Genomic DNA, 19,868 nt, shown 5'->3' with positions numbered 1-19,868 from the left:
TCCTCACTTAAGGGTCAGATAGTGTAGCCCCAGCGATGCCTTAGGCCTTCTCCTTTCATAAGTCGTGGTTCTTATACCACTTACTTAGTATATGGTATTACGCGCCCCTAGGGCCTAACTGTAAATTGTGCTATTTAAAGTATTTCTAGGTGTAACTTGTTATGTGCTTTTGCCTCTGATCTCATAAAGAGTTCAGAGGAGTGTGTTAGTAAATAAATACATATATATTTAATATATATATCCTGTGTGGTGTTCTTTCATTTGATATACATATGGTAAAACAGCTGGCTTTACACGCCCTCAAGAGTCTTTTAGCCTAAGACTGTTCTGTCCACGCTACCTCTAGGATAGCTGGTCTATAAGGTTGACTTTACAACCATCACCATAAGGGTTGTTTGGACTGGTGCAAGGTGTTCACTAGAACAGTGAACATCATATACCAGGCCAACTTCTCACACCCTGCAAATGCCGGAGGTCTGCCGTAGTCAGGGCAGACAGGACCTGAGTAAGAGTGAGCATTTTGAATTTCTTCTTGAGGAAGAAATTGAGAAAGCGCAGGTCGAGGATAGTATAAAGATCTCGGGCACCTGACAGTAGAGGGCATAACAACCATGACCTACTTCTGGAGTCAGTACTCTCTCTATGGCTCCCTTGGCCAAGAGAGCTGTCACTTTCTGGTGGAGAGGGGATAGTTGGTCCTCAGTCGGCCTACACTCGTAAGTAGCCTGCATGGAGGGAGTGGCAGACTAAAAGGGGAGGGAGTAGCCCCTTCGCACAATCCGCAAAACCCACTAGTCAGATGTTATAGACCACCAGTGGGACAGGTGATGGCAAATCCTGCAACCCTCTGGTTTCCCATGATGGTAAAAAAAGGCAGATTAGGAAGGTTTAGAGGCTACTGCTGCTGTGGAAGGGGAGGCGTGGTGGACTGACTCGTCCACTGACTGCCCGACCTATGGGGCCAGGAGATACTGCGGCCTTGGCCACACAGAGGATGTGTAGCATGCGTGCCGCAGTGGCTGGGTGGGTACAGATGAGGCAGGATGTCTCTTCCATGTCCAGGAAAGGAACGAAAGGTGGATTGGGGTGGCAACGGGACATGGAAAGTCCCACGGACCTGGCTGTAGCCTTGCCCCAGAAAAGCCAGCGTTTCTCAATCAGGCATGGAGTCGTACAGCCACCGTTGATTAAACCGTTCTGCCCATTGAGTCAGTTGTGTCTAGTCCACATCTTATTGATAACTTCACTACATCCCTCTTGTCGGCATAAGCCCGGGAGAGTACAGCCTGGGTCTCCTCCAGGACTGTTGGCAGCACCTGCACAGCCGTATCCCACAGAACATGGGAATAGCGGCCCAAAAGGCCCACAGTATTCACGGCCCGCAGTGCCATGCTGGTGGCAGAAAACATCTTCTTGCCGAAGTTATCTAGCCGCTTGGATTCCCGATGAGAAGGTGTGGTTGGGAATGTGCCAGGATTTACATTGGAGGCGGAGACTTGGACCACCAAGCTCTTCGGGTGGGGAGTTTGTGTGAGGAAGTTTGGGTCCCCAGGAGTGGAGCAGTGGCGGGGGGGGGGGGGGGGGGGCAATTGTCCTGTTCACAGGGGCCCCTGTGCTGGACTTGGGCCAAGTCCCAAGCAGGACATCAGCAAGTGCCTCATTAAAAAGGAAAAGTGGTTCTGATGGGGACAAACTTGGCTGAAGCACTTCTGTCAAGACATTCATATTGACTGCCTCCAATGGTGAGCTGAGGTTCAGGACCTCGGCCTCACTCCTTACCAACACTGCGATGGAAGCTCCCTCCTCGAAAGCCACAGAAGGGGGAGAAACCATGCCAATATCTGGAGAAGTGCCCAGTCCACTGGCTTCATCCAGATCCTCTCACCAGTCTTGGGTGTCATACGACTGGTATTCTTCAGGGTCCAGGGACCTCCTCCCATTCCTCCCAGAGTCCTAGCCCATAAATACAGGGCTCCAGTCAGCACCGGGCTCGGTGTCAGGTGATGCACTTCTGTGTCTGCCTCTGAGTCAGGGATATAAATGGGGGTGGCGCCCCTGGTGGTGCTGGGAGTGGTGGTCTCTCGACCAGCGCTGGGGAAGGTCGACATGGCACAATCGGCACCGATCCAGATCCATCTGTGGATCTCTAGGGGATGACTGGTGCTGGAGCCGCCAGCGTGGATCCAATACAGGCCATCCCGAACCCACAGGGCCAGAAGGCGCGCCGGAGGAAAAGGGCCACCCAACTATGAGGTGCATGGTCTCATGAAAATCTTTTAGTTGGGCAGGGGTTGCTCCGGGTCCTGGAAATTCAGGGAGGCACGGAGTTGGCCCAGGGCTGGCTCAACCGTAGAGCCAGGCCTCGAGTTACACTCCCTCCTCTCGGCAGCCAACTAAGGAGGTGAAGTTGATGGAGTGGCGCCTATATAGGCACTGCGCACGTCACTGACAACGCCACGTGGAGCTGAACGATGCAAAGGGTACTGCTCAAAACAAATTTCCATATCTAGTCGGACGCCTGGGGATAAATCTAAGGTAAGGAATCTGGGGGTAGATACATTTTCCTCCAGATCAATATAACTTACAATATCGACTCTGATCAAAACCAACCACCACTATAATCTCATGCAGAGCTCTCATGAATAAGCCATACATTTGTGAAATTATAAACCCTCATGTTTAAAAACCTCTTGCATCACTAATCACGTTAAAAAAAATTGGTAAACAATGGGAATAACTAATCATACATTACCATATCTTTCAATACGATGTTGCCATTCTTCTTTAAAAAAGTTGTTAATCTTCACTAGAGCCTCTTTTTTCTCAGGATCATTTTCTTTTGAAATCTGCTCCTCAAGTTTCCTCCGCAAAGCATCATTTGCTTCTATGCTTCTTTCAAGCTGGATACGCAAACTTTGTATTTCAGATAAAAGTTTATTCAAATCGATGGATTGGACTTGTTCCTTTGTACATTCTTCTACTGTACACAGCCGCCCAACACCTAGACAGCAAATAAATAAATAAATAAATAGATATGAGAATATAAAGATTTAAAATGTAATTACCACTGGACCAGCTAGACCGGGTTGCTCTACCGGGTATTTGGGTAGCTAAAGATCAGCGATAAGCAGCCAACAAGGTCTATGTAGTGGCTAAATGTGACCTTGCTTACAACAGCATTTCTAAATCTGTAAATTATGTTCACATGTATAAGCGAATAGCCAAAATGCTTCTGAGGTCTCTACTACTGTGTTTGAGTGCCTCTCTCTCTATGAGAGATTAAATGAATCAGGCTATGTGCTACTGGATATGGTTATAATGCTATAAATTCCCCAGCATTGTGTTAAGTAGGAGTATGAAAAATTTCTAATAGGTCAGCAGAATTGAGAAAAGAGCACACCATTGTTATTTCTAGGACTCAAAACAGTTTGAAGAAACAACTAATTTGTGAAGATAAAGTTATGATCATTATTGCCTTCAAATACCAACTGTAATTAGCAAGTAAATACAAAAACAGTAAAGTATACACACAATCTTAAAGGTTCCAGTTTGAAGACTTCTTTACACAAACCAGGTCTTGATCTCTCAATAGTGCCCTTTACAGGCAATTAGCCAAACCCTCTAGGAAGGCCAAGCAAGTTCAGATGTTTTCTGTAAGGCAGTCAGGTTACTTGTGCGGTTTCATTGGAAACTTTCTAGCATTATCAAAATCCCCATTTGTAAGTTAAGTTACTGGGCGGTTCAGTTCCATTTGTGCCGTTTGTTGAATCATATTCGATGGGGCATTTGGTATCACGACAGGTTGGTCTTTGTTTGCATGCCACCCCTGATCACACGGGTATTTCAGAACTGAGCCATAGGCTAAATGCTGTTATAGTTTATGAATCCCTAGGCTGACTGCTCATTAACTACCTTGCTTTGTTGGCATCCTCCACAACTATTGTGGATTCTGACCTCTCCCTCCAGGTGTCCCATCCTCCAACTCCACCCTCACTACAATTAAGAGTCACTACCAGAAGGTAAGTAACTTGTTCTTAAGATAGAGACTTCAAAAAGCAGACTCCTCATCTTTCGAATAGATACTAGAACAGTACCTATGTGGAGGTGGGTCTTTGAATTAGCTCAAATCAAAAAGTCCTGTAGGACCAAGTGGGCAAAACGCCTTACTTGACGAACATGGATGTCCAAATACTAGTGCTTAATGACTGTATGGAGTGACACCCAGGTAGCTTTCTGACAGATGTCCAGGAACTCTGCATGCCTACAATGTAGTAGCAACTTTGGCGCTGGTGGAATGAGCCCACAGTCCTTCTGGACGCTACTTTTTAGCCAATCGTGGTGCAGAGTACGATCCAGTGGGAGATGATCCTTTTCTGCAAGTCCTTGCCCTTTTTCACAATGACAAAACCCACAGAGAGCTGGTCGTCCAGCCGGTGTTCTCTGGTACAACAGATGTAAAAGGTTGGAGCACTATTGGTGTCTGAGCAATAGTGTCTCTCCTCCTCCTTAGAGGGGCTACGCAAAGCATAGAATGCCTGCAGAGTGATGGTTTGACTGAAGTAGAACGGATGCACAACTTTGGTAAGAAGGATGCTAGCATCCACTGAAATGGTTTGATTGGGAAGAAGGTGGTTTATGGCAGATTGGCACAGAGAGCCTGAAGCTCATACACTAAGTCTGCCGCTGTAATGGCGATGAGGAACACCTTCTTGAGAGAAAGAAGCCGTAAAGGACTGCTGTGAAACAGCTCAAAAGGAGTGCATACTATGTGAGAACCAAGTTAAGGTCCCACTGTGGCTTAACAAAGGGACAAGGAAGAAGGAAACAAACAAAAGAATGTCAGATAACTTGGCCTGAAGGGGGTCAATCTGACATGTGCTGCACAAACCATACACATATCCCAACGACAGGCATATACAGTTTTGACAAGAGACACCCGCTGGCAAGGTGATATCTACCACCTTCGGGGGAAGGTTCAAAGTGTTAAGCTGTCACCGCTCAATCTACAAGCATAAAGATGTAGACTGAACGCCTGAGTGCAGAACCCTGCCCCAGTGCTGCAACAGCAGGTCCTTCTAGGGGGCAGTATGGTCAGAGAATAGATGCCAAAGCGTAGGAGCTCTGGATAACATAGTCTCTGTGCCCAATCAGGGCCTCAGGGAGGACTTGGGCCAGGTTGGTCCTGATCTGTGAGAACACAGGGCTGAAGAAGTATCAGCAGGAAGGCATTGAGTCCTCAGTTCCACTCTAGTCGCAACGCGTCTCATAACTAGTGACCGTGGAAACCCCAATGCACGGAACTGGTGACACTGTGTTCTCTGCAGTAGTAAATAGATTGAGCTAAGGTTCTCCCCTATTTCACGGAGGAGACCCTGCGCCACCTCCAGATGTAAATTCCACTTGTGAACTACTAGCCGTCGACGGCTGAGCTCGTCCGCACCAGCATGCAAAGATCATGTCAGTTGAAGCATCACCAGGAAAATTCCTTGATGGCCCAGCTATTTCCAGAGATGAACAAGTTACTTACCTTCGGTAACGATATATCTGTAAGAAACATTATTTAGTATTAGATTCCTTACCTTAGAATATCCCCAGGCGTCAGCGTGGATCCGGAAATTTTTGCGTAGCAATACCCCTGCGCGTCGTTAGGCGTCGTCTCCGGCTCCGCGTCCATCGTCGGCGCCGTCATGACGTCGTCAGAGTACTTAGACGCTGCCTATGCGCGCTGACGTCAGTTCTTAGCCACAGCTTTTCCGCGCCAGATACGCAGAGCCATGGTAGAACTAACACTGGTGCCAAGAAACTAGGGCCCTGAAAGGGGAAGAACCTTAACCCTAGGTATCAGTTCGCAGAACGGGGAGGATGGGTGGAGCGGTAAGGAATCTAATACTAACTAATGTTTCTTACAGATATATCGTTACCGAAGGTAAGTAACTTGTTCATCTGAAAGAAACACATTAGTATTAGATTCCTTACCTTAGAATAGATACCCCAGCAATACCAACCCCGGTGGTGGGTCTGCGAACCAATACTCACACCAGGAAGTCCTGTAGGACGGAGCGGCCAAAGAAGCCATCCCTCCGGACTTGACTGTCCAGGCAGTAGTGCCTCGCAAAGGTGTGCAGCGAGGCCCACGTTGCCGCCTGGCAAATGTCCTGCAGGGGGACTCCCCGACCCAGGGCAGTAGTAGCCGCCGTGGCCCGAGTAGAATGGGCCCTCAGCCCAACTGGAGGCTCCTTCCTAGCCAAGGAGTAGCACGCCTTGATGCATAAGACAACCCACCGAGGGATGGTCCGCGTATGCACCGCCCGTCCCTTCTTCGCACCCACGTAGCCAACAAAGAGTTGGTCGTCCACCCGGAACTGGTGTGTGCGATCCACATAGAATGAAAGCGCACGTTTTGGGTCCAGACGATGGAGCCGCTCCTCATCCTTTGAGGATGCGGAGGCGGGAAGAAGGAGGGTAAGGTGATGGACTGCCCGATGTGGAAAGCAGAGACTACTTTGGGCAGGAAAGATGGTTTTGTACGCAATACCACTTTGTCCGGATGCACAGACAGAAAGGCAGGTTTGCAAGATAGAGCCTGGAGCTCACTCACCCTTCTGGCAGAGGTGATGGCAACCAGGAAAGCCGTCTTTAAGGTAAGAAGACGGAGAGGACAAGAGTGAAGTGGCTCAAAGGGAGCGCACATCAAGAAGGTAAGAACGAGGTTCAAGTCCCACTGAGGCATCACAAAAGGGACAGGTGGAAACATGTGTGTGATGCCTTTCAGAAAGCGGGTTACTATAGGGGACTTGAACAAGGAAGGCTGATCAGGGAGCCTCAGGAAGGCTGAAAGGGCAGAAAGGTAGCCCTTGAGAGTGCCCAGAGCAGAGCCCTGCTGGGCAAGAGAAAGAAGGAAGAGAAGAACCTCAGAAAGAGGGGCAGAAAGGGGATCCACAGCCTTTGCTGTGCACCATGCCACAAATTTGTTCCACCGGCAGGCGTATACGGACTTAGTGGAGGGACGCCTGGCTGCCAGAATAACATCACAAACTTCAGGAGGCAAGTCAAATGGCCTCAACTGTCGCCGCTCAATCTCCAAGCATGGAGGTGGAGACTGGACAGGTTCGGGTGGAGGACCGTCCCCTGCTGCTGCGACAGAAGGTCCTCCTGAAGAGGCAGACGGATCGGGGGACCGACTGACAAGTTGAGTAGCTCGGGATACCAGTACCTTCGAGCCCAGTCCGGAGCCACAAGGATTACCTGGGCCCGGTCGCGCCTGATCTTCTTCAGCACTCTGGGCAGAAGTGGTATAGGCGGAAAGGCGTATAACAGACCGCAACTCCACTCGCGACGAAATGCGTCGCCGAGCGAGTGCCGCCTTGGAAATTCCAACGCGCAGAACTGATGACATTGCGCGTTCTCTTCGGTGGCATATAGATCTAACCAAGGCTCTCCCCAGTGCTGAAAGATGCCTTGCGCCACGTCCGAGTTCGTCCGCCCTGGCGTTCAGAGAACCTGCCAGGTGTTGAACCACCAGGGTCACGCCCTGATGTTCCAGCCACTGCCAGAGACGCAGAGCCTCTTGACAGAGGGTCCAGGACCCCACACCGCCCTGTTTGTTGCAGTACCACATGGCGGTGGTGTTGTCCGTGAACACCTGCACTACACTCCCCCGAACAGAGGGGAGGAATGCTTTCAGTGCCAGACGAATTGCCCTCAGCTCCAGAAGGTTGATATGGAGCTGGGACTCCGCCGGAGACCAGAAGCCTCTGATCTCCGCCTCTCCCAAGTGGCCTCCCCAGCCCTGGAGGGACGCGTCCGTCACAACCACGTGCTCCGGTTGGGGAAGGGAGAGGGATCTGCCGTTGACCCAATCGCGGTCAGTGAGCCACCACTGCAACTGACTCGCAGTGCCCTCCGAGATCAGGACATGGTCGGACAGGTTGCCCTGATGCTGGGCCCACTGAAACTTCAGGTCCCACTGCAGAGCCCGCATCCGCCACCGGGCGTGATGCACCAGAAGGATGCAGGAAGCCATCAGCCCAAGGAGCCGCAGCGTCAACCTGACCGAAACCCGGGACAGCGGCTGGAAGATGGGAATCAAAGCCTGAATATCCTGGACTCGCTGCTCGGGAGGATAAACCCGAAACTGCGCCGAGTCTAGAACAGCTCCGATGAAGAGGAGCTTCTGAGAGGGGCACAGGTGTGATTTCGGCACGTTGATGGAAAACCCCAGCAGGTGCAGGAGATCTGCCGTAATCTGGAGGTGGCTGACGACTGTCTGGGGCGAGCCCGCCTTCAACAACCAGTCGTCGAGGTAGGGGAAGACTGAGACCCCCAACCTGCGCAGATGAGCTGCGACCACCGCCATCACTTTCGTGAACACCCGTGGGGCGCTTGTGAGGCCAAAGGGGAGCACGGTGAATTGAAAATGCTCGAGGCCTACCGTGAACCGCAGGTAACGTCGGTGGGCCGGCAGGACGGGGATGTGAAAGTAGGCGTCTTGCAAGTCCAATGCCACCATCCAGTCTTGCAGGTCTAGGGCAGTGAAGACTTGAGCTAAAGTCAACATCTTGAACTTCTCCTTTCGGAGGAAGCCGTTGACGCTCCTTAGGTCCAAGATAGGGTGTAGGCCCCCTTTGCCCTTCTTGGGGACCAGAAAGTAGTGGGAGTAGCAACCACACCCTACTTCTGGCCCAGGAACGCGCTCGATGGCCCCCTTGGCCAAGAGGGCCGAAACTTCCTCTTGTAGAAGTTGCAAGTGGGCCCCCGACACGCGGTGGTACTGCGGTGGCATGGCTGGAGGGGTCGCCTCGAAGGGGAGGGAGTAGCCCCTTCGGACGATTTGCTGCACACACTTGTCCGATGTGACTGTGCGCCAGTGGAAGAGGTGATGGCGGACCCTGCCCCCACCGGCGTCACATGGGCCTGAAAACTCGGACTAGGAAGGTTTTGAGGCGGGAGCTGCGGGAGCGGGTTGGACTGGCCTCGCCTGGGACCCCGACCGCCTCCCCGGCGGTTCCCACGGCCGCCACCGCGCTGGACATGCTGCTGCGGCGTGTGGCTGACGGTCCGTGTGGGGGCGCCCCTTCCTTGGCCACGAAAGGAGCGAAAGGCACCCATTTGCTGGCGCGGGGCCGAGAGGCCCAAGGACTTGGTCATCGCCCTGGAGTCCTTAAAGCGCTCAAGCGCGTGGTCTGCCTGGTCGCCAAACAGGCGACGGCCATCAAACGGCATGTCCAGAAGCGTGGCCTGGACATCGGCCGAAAAATTGGCGCACCGTAGCCAGGCGTGTTGTCTGACCGCCACTGTCATGGCCATCGCTCTGCCTAGCGTATCGGTGGTATCCAGTCCGCACCGGAAAGAATACCATGCCGCATCTCGACCCTCCGCCAGGGCTTCGGTGAGTTTAGCCCTGACCTCCTCAGAGCATTGTGGCAGCACGTCCGCAACCGTGTCCCACAGGGTGTGGGTGTAGCGGCCCAAGAGGCATGCGGTGTTGAAGGACCGCAGTCCCAGACTAAGGGACGAAAACACCTTCTTGCAAAACTGTTCAAACCTCTTGGATTCCCTGTCGGGAGGTGCCGACGGGAATGCGGTCTTTGAGTTAGAGGCCTGGATAACCAGGCTCTCAGGGGTTGGGTGGGTCGACAGGAAACTTGGTTCACCCGGAGCCGGGCGGTAGCGTCTGGCCACGTTCCTGTCCACAGGCTGTCCTGAGGCGGGCTTGGACCAGGTGCCCAGCAGAACGTCACATAAGGCCTCATTGAATGGCAGCAGAGGCTCGACCGAGCTTGACTGCGGTTTGAGTACCTCGTGAGCAGATTAGTCCTCACGGCCACTGAGAGGAGCTTAAGGTTTAAGGCCTTAGCTGCCCGCATCAGAACTACGCTATAGGCTGCCCCCTCCTCCGTAGCCACGGTTGGAGGGGAGACAAAACCAGTGTCTGGAGAAAGATCCATGCCGCTGGCTTCCCCAAGCTCCCCTGTCCAGTCCGTTTGGTCCTGACATTCCTTTGTCAGAGGGTCCTCAGACCCCTCCCAGTCCTCATCATCACCCAATGCCTTGTAGCCAGGATCAACAATTGGGGCCCGTTTATTAAAGTAGAATGTACCCAGCGCGGATCCGAAGTCGCCGGCGGCGCCGAGGCCGAAGCCGTCAGCGGCGTCGGTGCCGGAGCACTCGACCTGCTAGGCCCTGGAGCCGGACCCACTGGGCCCGAAGGCGCCGTGGGGTCCGGTGGAGAAGAGAGCGACCTCATGGCCATGAGGTACCGCTCGATCTCCTAGGGCGCCGCACCCTGTTCAGGGACCCGAAGGTATGGGGCAGGATGCGGCGCTAGCGACTGCGGAGCCGCGTGGGCGATGCCACCCAAAACCCCGGCCGCGTCGGGCGAGCGTCGGGGGCGGTCGGAGGAGCGATGACGCCGCTCCGACCTCACATGCCTCTTACCTGAGGAGGAACCAGAAGACCGATGCCGACTTCCGGAGCTGCGAGGGCTCCGTCCCCGCGACCGATCCCTCGACCTCCCATGGGACCGGGACCTCGAATGGCGCGGGCCGACTGCCGGAGCTCGAGGCGCTTGCGGGACCGCTCCCGCCTAGCCTTCGACGTCAGAGCTCGACAGTCGGAGCAGGAACGGTCGTCGTGGTCGAGGCCTAGGCACTACAGACACCGGCGATGGGGGTCGGTACTCGACATCAGTCGACTACACCTCAAAAAGGGTTTGAACCCGGGCATCCCTACCGGCACCTGAGGAGTCGAGCGACTCGAAGAAGATCAAAAGTGATCAAAAAGTTTTAGTCAAAAAGTGACTAAGGGGTAGAGCTTCTCCGGATCTGCGCTAGCTGGCGCGGAAAAAAGAAGAACTGACGTCAGCGCGCATAGGCGGCGTCTAAGTACTCCGACGACGTCATCCCGGCGCAGGCGACGCCGACGACGGACGCGAAGCTGGAGACGACGCCTAACGACGCGCAGGGGTATTGCTACGCAAAAATTTCCGGATCCAGTCTGACACCTGGGGATATTCTAAGGTAAGGAATCTAATACTAACGTGTTTCTTTCAGATGTAGTGCCTCCTTGCACAGGGAGCCCACACCACTCTGCTTGTTGCCATACCACATTGTGAATGTTGTTCGAAAGCACCTGTACCAGTTTCCCAATGATGGATGGAAGGAAGGCTTTTTACGCCAAGCGGATGGTCAAGGGGAGGTTATTCTGGAGCTGGGACTCTGTGGGACACCAGAGACCTCTGATGTCCCCCTCTACCAGGTGGCCACCCCAACACCGCAGTGAGAGATTGGCCACTACTGTCAGCTCTGGGTGGGGTAGGGAGATGGTCTGTCACTGAGCTGATCGAGGTCCAGCAACCACCAATGCAGGTCTTTTGCAGTCTCCTCCGAAATCTGGATGTGGTTGGAGAGGTCACCTTGATATTGGGCACACTGATATTTCCGATCCCACTGCAGAGCCACAAATGTCACCTAGCGTGCTTGACCAGCAGAATGCAGGAAGCTACCAGTGCCAGCAGGTGCAGAGTCGCCTCACTGTAATCCAGGACAGAGGTTGAATGATTGGAACCATAGCTTGAGTGCCCATGACTCTAATTTCCATGGGAAAGGACCGAAACTCAACCATGTTCACAACGGCTCCAATTAAGGGAAGAATCTGGGAAAGAGTCAGCACTTTGATAGTGAACCCCAAAGATCACTGGAGGTGGCTAATGACTGTCTGTGCTGAGCCCACATTCAACGGCCAGTCATCAAGATGTGCTGCCTGCACTATCACCACCATCACTTTCATTAACACCCGAGGGACACTGGTCAGATGTCAGGGAAGCACAGCGAACTGAAAATGCTCCTGTACCATCACAAACCACAGGTAGCACCGATGGCTCCACAGGAAGCATATGTGGAAACTGACATCCTACCGATCCAATGTTACCATTCAGTCGTTAAGGTCGAAGCCAGACCAGACCTGGGCCATTGTGAGCCCCTTCAATTTGTCATCGCAGAGGAAGGTGTTGAGAAGGTGCAGGTCTCAAATAGAATGAAGGCCTCCGTCTTTGATTGACAGGAGGGAGTAGCAACTGCAACCCACTTCCAATGCCAGCACCCTCTCAGAAGCCCCTTTGGCCAAAAGGGCTAGCACCTCCCGCTGTAAGACTTACAGATGGTACTCTGTCAATCGGTCCATGGATGGGGGAAGGTGAGGTGATGCAGACAGGAAGATTAGGGCAAACCCCTTCTGTAGAATCTGCAGGACCCTCCTGTCAGATGTTATTGTCTGCCAACCCAGTAAGAACCGCTGAACCCTGTTGCCAACTGTGAGCCCTAACTCCCCCTAAGGGTAAGCTAAAGGGATTTGGCAGATGGGGCTGCATCGAACTGACTGGTGTCATGTACCTAACTGCAGGGCCGGTGGGTGCCACAGCCGCGGCCATAACATTTTTGCACCCGCCCCGCCCCCTTCCTCCCACTGAGATTGAAGTGGCTGCCTATAAGTATTTCCTCTGCAAAATTTGTGAAAGGAATGAAAAGGGTGATAAGGCTGGCAAGGAGGAGCAGACAGTATGTTGAGTGCCCTGTGGCTATGCTCTCCTTAAAATGATCAAGAGTGATATCAGTTTTCTCCCCAGAATGACAGGTCCTGTCAAAGGCCATGGCTATAAGGGACACGCCAGAGGGAGTCAGAAGGGATTGGAAGAGATGGAGTTTGAACTCTTGGATCTGACTCGGTGTGTCTGAAGGCCCCGGAAACAAAGGCTGTGGCGGAACAAGTTGCGAGATGGACTCCAACGTCAACCAACTTCACGAGCGAGATCGAGCGGCATGGGACCACCCACAACCCTTCTAAAATGTTCAAGAGTGGCTGGAAGGGACCAAGTCCCGTTTGAATTTTTAATGTTTTTACTACAACTTACCTGAAGATCTGGAGTGTGAAGATAATCAACCTTAGGATCGACTCCTGCAGCGTCTAGACTGAAAGCAGGAGCGAGATCGAGACTGAACTTTGGACTTGCACCAGTCATGATGTGGAGTCTTCTGATGCTTGGTGATGTACAGCTGCACCTCGTGAACTTGGCCTTTGGGTTCACTGGCATGCAGTCCTGCAGGCCTTAAAAGTGTGGCTTGAGCCCAGGCACCACAGGCAAACCTGATGAGGGTCTGTCTCAGACATTTGCTTGCAATAGTCCTTACAGGGCTTGAATCCTGTCACCTTGGGAGGTGACATGTCCATCGCATTGTGTAAGATTCTGGCAAAAAAACTGTCTCAATGAAACAAGAGGTACATTTAGACTCATGTCTGGTGGCGTGGAAAGAAAGGAACGGTCAGCATGCAGGAGTGGTGCCTATATGTGCCCTGCACATCATTTCTGGAGCAGAACAGCATGTTTTGAGCACCATGGCGCCACCTACCGGTGCACAGAGGTACTGCTTAAAAGTTTCCAGATCCCTTCTGATGCCTGGGGAATACTCAAAAGGTGAGGAATCTGGGGTTAGAAGTTTCTATCAGAAATCCTCTTTTCAAAAACCTTTAGCCCTTCTGTGGAACTTTCAATATCACAAAGATTAATTTCCCTTTATGGACTGAGTGCAGAAAGTGCCTTAGGCACAACAGTGATATTCAACGCTGCCTGAATCATAGCAGAAGAGGATAAGATACCCTTCCCTTTATACTGATCATACGTTGCTGCCTCTTTTAAGGTAGCAGGGGGGAAAATGCTATTCGCACCTGTCTACATGCCATGGTTGATTGCAGTAAGCAGCACATAGTCTGGGAGGGAAGACGTGGGAAGATGGCTGGGTGGAGGAAGGCTGGAGAAAGAGCAGGTCAGTGCCAACTCAGGTCACTTAATTTCATAGGCAAAGTACAATGTATTAGTGTGTTGGAATAGATAATACTGTACTGATAAACTTATACAACAAATACCGAAGACAAAATTTAAAGATATACAAATAAACATCTTACCATTTTCTATTTGTTTTTCTTCTCTCATCTTTTCATACACTTCTAGCTCGGTTCGTAGTGACTCCAAGACCTGCCTATCATCGGAAAGTCGAGTCTGTTGTATATTGAGTTCACTCTGCAACCTGTAAAATTAAAATAATCTATTTTGAGAATATACTCAATCAGCTTCCAATTGAAAATAAAATGGGCACTCTAAATATGCACAGGACGATGGAAGCTCACGAGAATGGCTAAACTCACAATATGGCTCCTTGATGTAGGAGTTACTTACCTTTGGTAACGATGTATCTGGGAGAGACGATTCTAGCCGCAGATTCCTTAACGTAGAATTATCCCCAGGCATGAGACTGGATCCAGAAAACTTTTTTTGCCACAGCATCCCCGCGCGCCGGGGGGACAGCACCACGTGACTCCGCCCTGACCTCATCCGCGTTCGTGACGTCAACGAGGATACATAAGTCCCACCCAGACGCGCCTTCGTCAGTTTTCTTCTGAGAACTTTTCCGCGCCACAACGCGGAGCCATCACAAACAAAAAACTGTGAGAATACTGAAACAGTGTGCGAAAAAATTAGCTAAACAGAAAGGGAGAAATGAGCGGTGAGCAACAACACCATCCAGAGTAGTGCCAGGCACTATGGCACCAAAAGTCAAGGAAGGAAAGAACAGAGCACAACTACTGCAAGCAAGCCCGCAAACAAACACAACAGCCTCCCTGGGGGCAAAAAGAATGTGAAAACTCCACAGCAGACAAAAAGTCTGCAACCACAGCCCAGAGCAGAGAAGGGCATCAAGGCCAGAACGGAAGAGGAACGACAATTCACCCTCGATACACCAGCAGGGAGAGACATCCCCTGAAAGAGCCAAGGGTCGAGATCCAACCAAGAGACCTCAACCCCAAGGACTGCAGAGGAGTCATAAGTGCAATCAACAAAAAGAAGAGGAAGAGCACAAGCATACCCCCCACTGGAGACCAAGGTACAGGGGCGCAGAAGCACCCATGGAACCATCAACCATTCACCATTCAACAACAAGACTAGCATCCCCCTAGAGAGGGAGTAAGAAAAGGCACTCGCAGAAGACCACCACCTGGAGGCAGGCGAGTGCAGAAGACCAAAAAAGTGTCCTTGCAGAACAGGGAGGAAGGGCGGGTCGTGAAGGAATCTGAGGCTAGAATTGTCTCTACCAGATACATCGTTACTGAAGGTAAGTAACTCGTACATCTGATAGAGACTACTAGCCGCAGATTCCTTAACGTAGAATAGATACCCTAGCCATACCCAAGGGGATGAGACGCTGCAAGAGGACCTCTCCAGCTCAGGCGAACACAAGACCCCAACAGGGGACAAATCAAAGGGAACAAAAACTGTCCTCCCAAACAGAGGATGAGGCAGAGGGACAGGGGAAAGAGCCCAGTCCCCCCCAAACAGAAGAGAACCTCAGCATTGTGGAAGAACGCCAGCCCCACAGGGAAAGTGTTATAATGACAAAGAGGCAGCCCAGCCCTCACCAAGCAGGAGAAAGCAAGGGCAATACGAAGGAGGCAGTACACCCCAAGCCCAGTCAATGTACCAGGGACCTCCACCGGAAGCCCAGAGGTACAGTCAACGCAGAGGAGTACCGAAGCAGAAGAGCTACCCACAGACTCCAAGGAGAAGAGGCAGAAACACAGGCAAAGCTCTCCACCGGGAAATACACCCAGTTAAGAGGGCAGCTGAGCCTATCACAGCTTGAAGTCAACAGACAACACAGAACGGCACCTCAGCAATAAAGCAGGCAGGAGAAGAAGAACGTAATCTCACAAGGTTCCCGCAGGACAAGTAGCAGGAGTGCCAGGGCGCATGCGAAGGCCTCCGGCAACAGAACTAAAGAGCAGGCGGGTGCAGCCAGCCGCTGACAAGCGCCACAAAACTAACGCTCAGACCACGCCGAGCTAAGAACAAGGGAAAGGCCAGAAAAAAATCCTGAACGACCCCTAAAGGGGACCGCTCCGGACAAAACCGATCCACAAAGAAGAGCGATCAGCTAGAAGATAAGAGGAGAAACAAGTAGGACAGACCAGGCCATCAACACAGGAAATTATCCCCTCAGAAACACCAGTCAGAGGACCAGACCAAACGGCAGACAAAGGCAAAAACACTGCAACACAACGCCGTAGATGGCCAAGCCACACCCAAGGAAGGACCAAGGACCGCAAAAGCATAATATAGCCACTAGGAAGGGCGAGGAACCCGCAAGGGGGAGTCCACACAGGGCTATACAATAGCTACAAGTACCCCACATAGGGTAGAACACGTCCCAAAGAAAGCATGAGAACCACTCTCAGGGAAAACAATCCCGCATCAGATGACAAAATCATAAACCTGCGGCATAAACCACAGAAGGCTTAGTAATCAGCCAAAAACTTACATCCTTACCAAAAAAGGGAGCTGAACCAGCACCCACATGAAGAGAGGGGCCAACCAAAGGACCCAAGGGAACAGCAACACACACAGAAAGTGTAACAGCTACTCCAAAAACCAAATACCAGGAGCAGGTGGGATAACGCCTCCCACCAAGACCGGGAGGATCAGCAAACCAACCTACTGAGGAAGAGGAAGAGGAGGAGGTGGAGGACGAAGCCCCGCAAGAAGACGCTGAATGGCGGAGTCCGCATGAGTGTTAAACAGGAGGACCCTTCAAAGGGAGGTCAACCAGACGCTCCCTAATATTTTCAGGGAAAACAGCATCACGCAGCCAAGCATGGCGGCGTAGAGCCACAGAAGTGGCCATAGCACGGCTGAGAGCATCAGCAACATCCAAAGCCGCACGAAGAATAAACGCGGCCAACTCCCTACCATCCAACACATGGCCCCGCAGATCAGCATGGGCACCCGTATGAGAGACATGAGAAAGAAGGGACTCCACAAAGTCCCACAGGCTGGAAGTAGCCCTGAACAACACACACAAAGTGTTGAGGACCCGCAAGGCAGCACTGGAAGAAGCGAAGACATTATGCCCACATGAATCAAACCACTGGGCCTCCAGAGACAGAGGAAACAACACCACAGGCAAGCACGGAATGGCATTCTGCAGAAGAGCGCCTTGGGTAGAAGGGTGGAAAGAAAGACAGACCAGGTCATGCGGAGCAGGACAGTGGCGAAGTAGGAGCGCCTGAGGCACCGGATCGCCTGTTGCAGGGCGCCCGCAATCACATAAGAGAATTATGGAATGACGCTTCAAAAGGAAGGAACAAGAAACAGCCCCCATCCACCAGAGCCCTGGTGGAGAATTTCCAAGAGGTTGTCTGTAGGAAATGGAGTGACAGGGTAACCCATCCTCAGAATACCAGCAGCCATGGAAATAGCCCGAACAAAGGCAACACTGGCCTCAGTAGGGTGCAGCAGAGGAGAAAGTAATTCCTCCGTGGGGGACGATTGCAGACTGAGCCGCCCATCCCCAAGTCCCAGGGGGGAGCGGCCAGACCCGGAATAGAGGAGGATCCACAGATGAATGAGGGGCCTCAAGGGAAGGCGGAGAGGCCGGTGGAGAAGTCAGCCGCGAGCCACGGAAAGAAGGGTTCGAAGATTTAGGCTGTGGGGATGGCGAAGAGCCTTCCCTGGAAGATGCCGGTGAAAAGGCAACAACATGGCGCCCTGTCTCCGGGGAGTAACACACCAACAGATGATAGACCTCTGGAGAAGAAGGGACCTCAGGAGACAACTCAAGAACCCAAAGCCGGCGCGGCTCCATGGAGTCCGACATCGGTGTCTGATCGATGCCGACCGGCACCGGAAGGGGGATTTGTGGTGCCGGGTCGACTCCTGCCACCACATGCTCTCCAGGAGAATGGTATTTACAACAAGGGGTGGTGAGGGACAGAGTCTCTTAATTAGGCAGAAAGCTCTCACCCAGTCAAGAGATCAGGACTAGATCCAACACCGTTTTTTAGCTCACTGCACCATCCCAGTTTCAGAACCTGGCTGTATGCAAATTAGTCTGTTCCTGTCCCAGTGCATGATGGGAACAGGGCAAACCAAACTACAAAAGCCAATTCTTACACTGGGAAGGAAACAAGCTCCCGGGGACCGGTTTCTGGCATTACAGCCGTCTTCGGCCCGGTTTGCTTGAATCCTGATGGTGCAATGAGCAAGGGTCTCACATCTGAGAATACCCTTCCACGCTTAGGGTGGACAAAAATATTTACAACAAGGGGTGGTGAGGGACAGAGTCTCTGAATTAAGCAGAAAGCTCTCACCCAGTCAAGAGATCAGGGCTAGATCCAACACCGTTTTTTAGCTCACTGCACCATCCCAGTTTCAGAACCTGGCTGTATGCAAATTAGTCTGTTCCTGTCCCAGTGCATGATGGGAACAGGGCAAACCAAACTACAAAAGCCAATTCTTACACTGGGAAGGAAACAAGCTCCCGGGGACCGGTTTCTGGCATTACAGCCGTCTTCGGCCCGGTTTGTTTGAATCCTGATGGTGCAATGAGCAAGGGTCTCACATCTGAGAATACCCTTCCACGCTTAGGGTGGACAAAAATATTTACAACAAGGGGTGGTGAGGGACAGAGTCTCTGAATTAAGCAGAAAGCTCTCACCCAGTCAAGAGATCAGGGCTAGATCCAACACCGTTTTTTAGCTCACTGCACCATCCCAGTTTCAGAACCTGGCTGTATGCAAATTAGTCTGTTCCTGTCCCAGTGCATGATGGGAACAGGGCAAACCAAACTACAAAAGCCAATTCTTACACTGGGAAGGAAACAAGCTCCCGGGGACCGGTTTCTGGCATTACAGCCGTCTTCGGCCCGGTTTGCTTGAATCCTGATGGTGCAATGAGCAAGGGTCTCACATCTGAGAATACCCTTCCACGCTTAGGGTGGACAAAAATAGGAGAATGGGGCGGGGTCGACGCCGGAACGGCAAAGGAGCAGCGCCGAAAAGGCGCCGGCTCGGCCTCAGATGGGGCCGCCGCCCACGTCGAGGACTGAGAGGGACTCCGGAAGGCGCCCCAGGTCCCGGCCTCCACCCACAACTCCACCGGAGCCGGGGAGGAAGGCTTCCGGCGCCGAAATTGTGCCGGCTCGACCTCTGGTGAGGCAGCCGCCTGCTCAGAGGACCGAGGGGGAGTCGGGGCCAGCCCAGAGTCCCAGCGATCACCTGCGATGCTGCAGGGAGCCCTGAAGGGATTTGCGGTGAGGTAGAGACGCTAGGTGCCGAAGAAGGGAGCCCCGAAGGACAACGCCTCGACGACACCACTCTCCTACGACCTGAAGCCAAAACCTCCGGAGCCGCTGGTGATTCCGCGGAAGTTCCCGCACGAGGCAAGGGATCCGAGGACGTCTCATATCAGGAGGTGGAGGAAGTGCCAAAGTAGCCTGCAGAGCCGTAGCGTAGGCTATTATTTGGGCCCTAGTCGCCTCCGTGCCGGGAAACGGCGGGTAGGAGAGCGACAGGCGGGGGCGCATGTCCCGGGGGGAGACTGCCCCCACTGCGGAAGGAGGGCAGGGCCTCCGAGACAAGCTGAAGGACCTACCAGCCGGTGCGCCATGCCCAATGTCACAGAAGAAACTGGCGGCTCCTTGCTTCCGAGGTTGGGGACAGACGCTGGGATGACACCAACCTGGAAAAGAGCGCCGACAGCAACTTCATCCGGCGTTCCCGCCGTGATTTAGGCTTAAGGTGCTGGCAAGTGTTGCAGCTCTCCGAGTTGTGGTGCTCACCCAGGCACCACATGCAAATCGGGTAAGGGTCCGTCGCTGACATGGGACGCGCACAGGAGGTACACGTTTTGAAGCCCGAAGGCATTCGCACACTGTTCCACTGAACGCCAAAGCGTGAAAGAATAGAAGGCCTGAAAACAGGCCGGGACACAATCCGGATCCGCGTTGCACGTGGAAAAGAGAAAAAACTGATGTAGACGTCCCAGG

General features: G+C 52.6%; 1 protein-coding gene across 1 annotated transcript in view; it reads right to left on the bottom strand.

Annotated features, from left to right (window-relative positions):
* LOC147710591 (CDK5 regulatory subunit-associated protein 2-like) overlaps positions 1 to 19,868 on the bottom strand; it is an 883,251-nt gene that overhangs the window by 169,360 nt on the left and 694,023 nt on the right. Inside the window, exons 31-32 of the mRNA XM_086921269.1 lie at positions 13,957 to 14,078; positions 2,753 to 3,001 (exon numbers count right to left, since the gene is read on the bottom strand). Coding sequence (XP_086777395.1) covers positions 2,753 to 3,001; positions 13,957 to 14,078 — 371 coding nt within the window. The remainder of the gene's footprint in view (positions 1 to 2,752; positions 3,002 to 13,956; positions 14,079 to 19,868) is intronic.

The sequence above is a fragment of the Lissotriton vulgaris genome, chromosome 5 (assembly GCF_964263255.1).
Source record: "Lissotriton vulgaris chromosome 5, aLisVul1.2, whole genome shotgun sequence".
Lineage (NCBI taxonomy): Eukaryota > Metazoa > Chordata > Amphibia > Caudata > Salamandridae > Lissotriton > Lissotriton vulgaris.
Note: the sequence above shows the minus strand (reverse complement) of the source record. Positions and strands in the feature narration are given on the sequence as shown.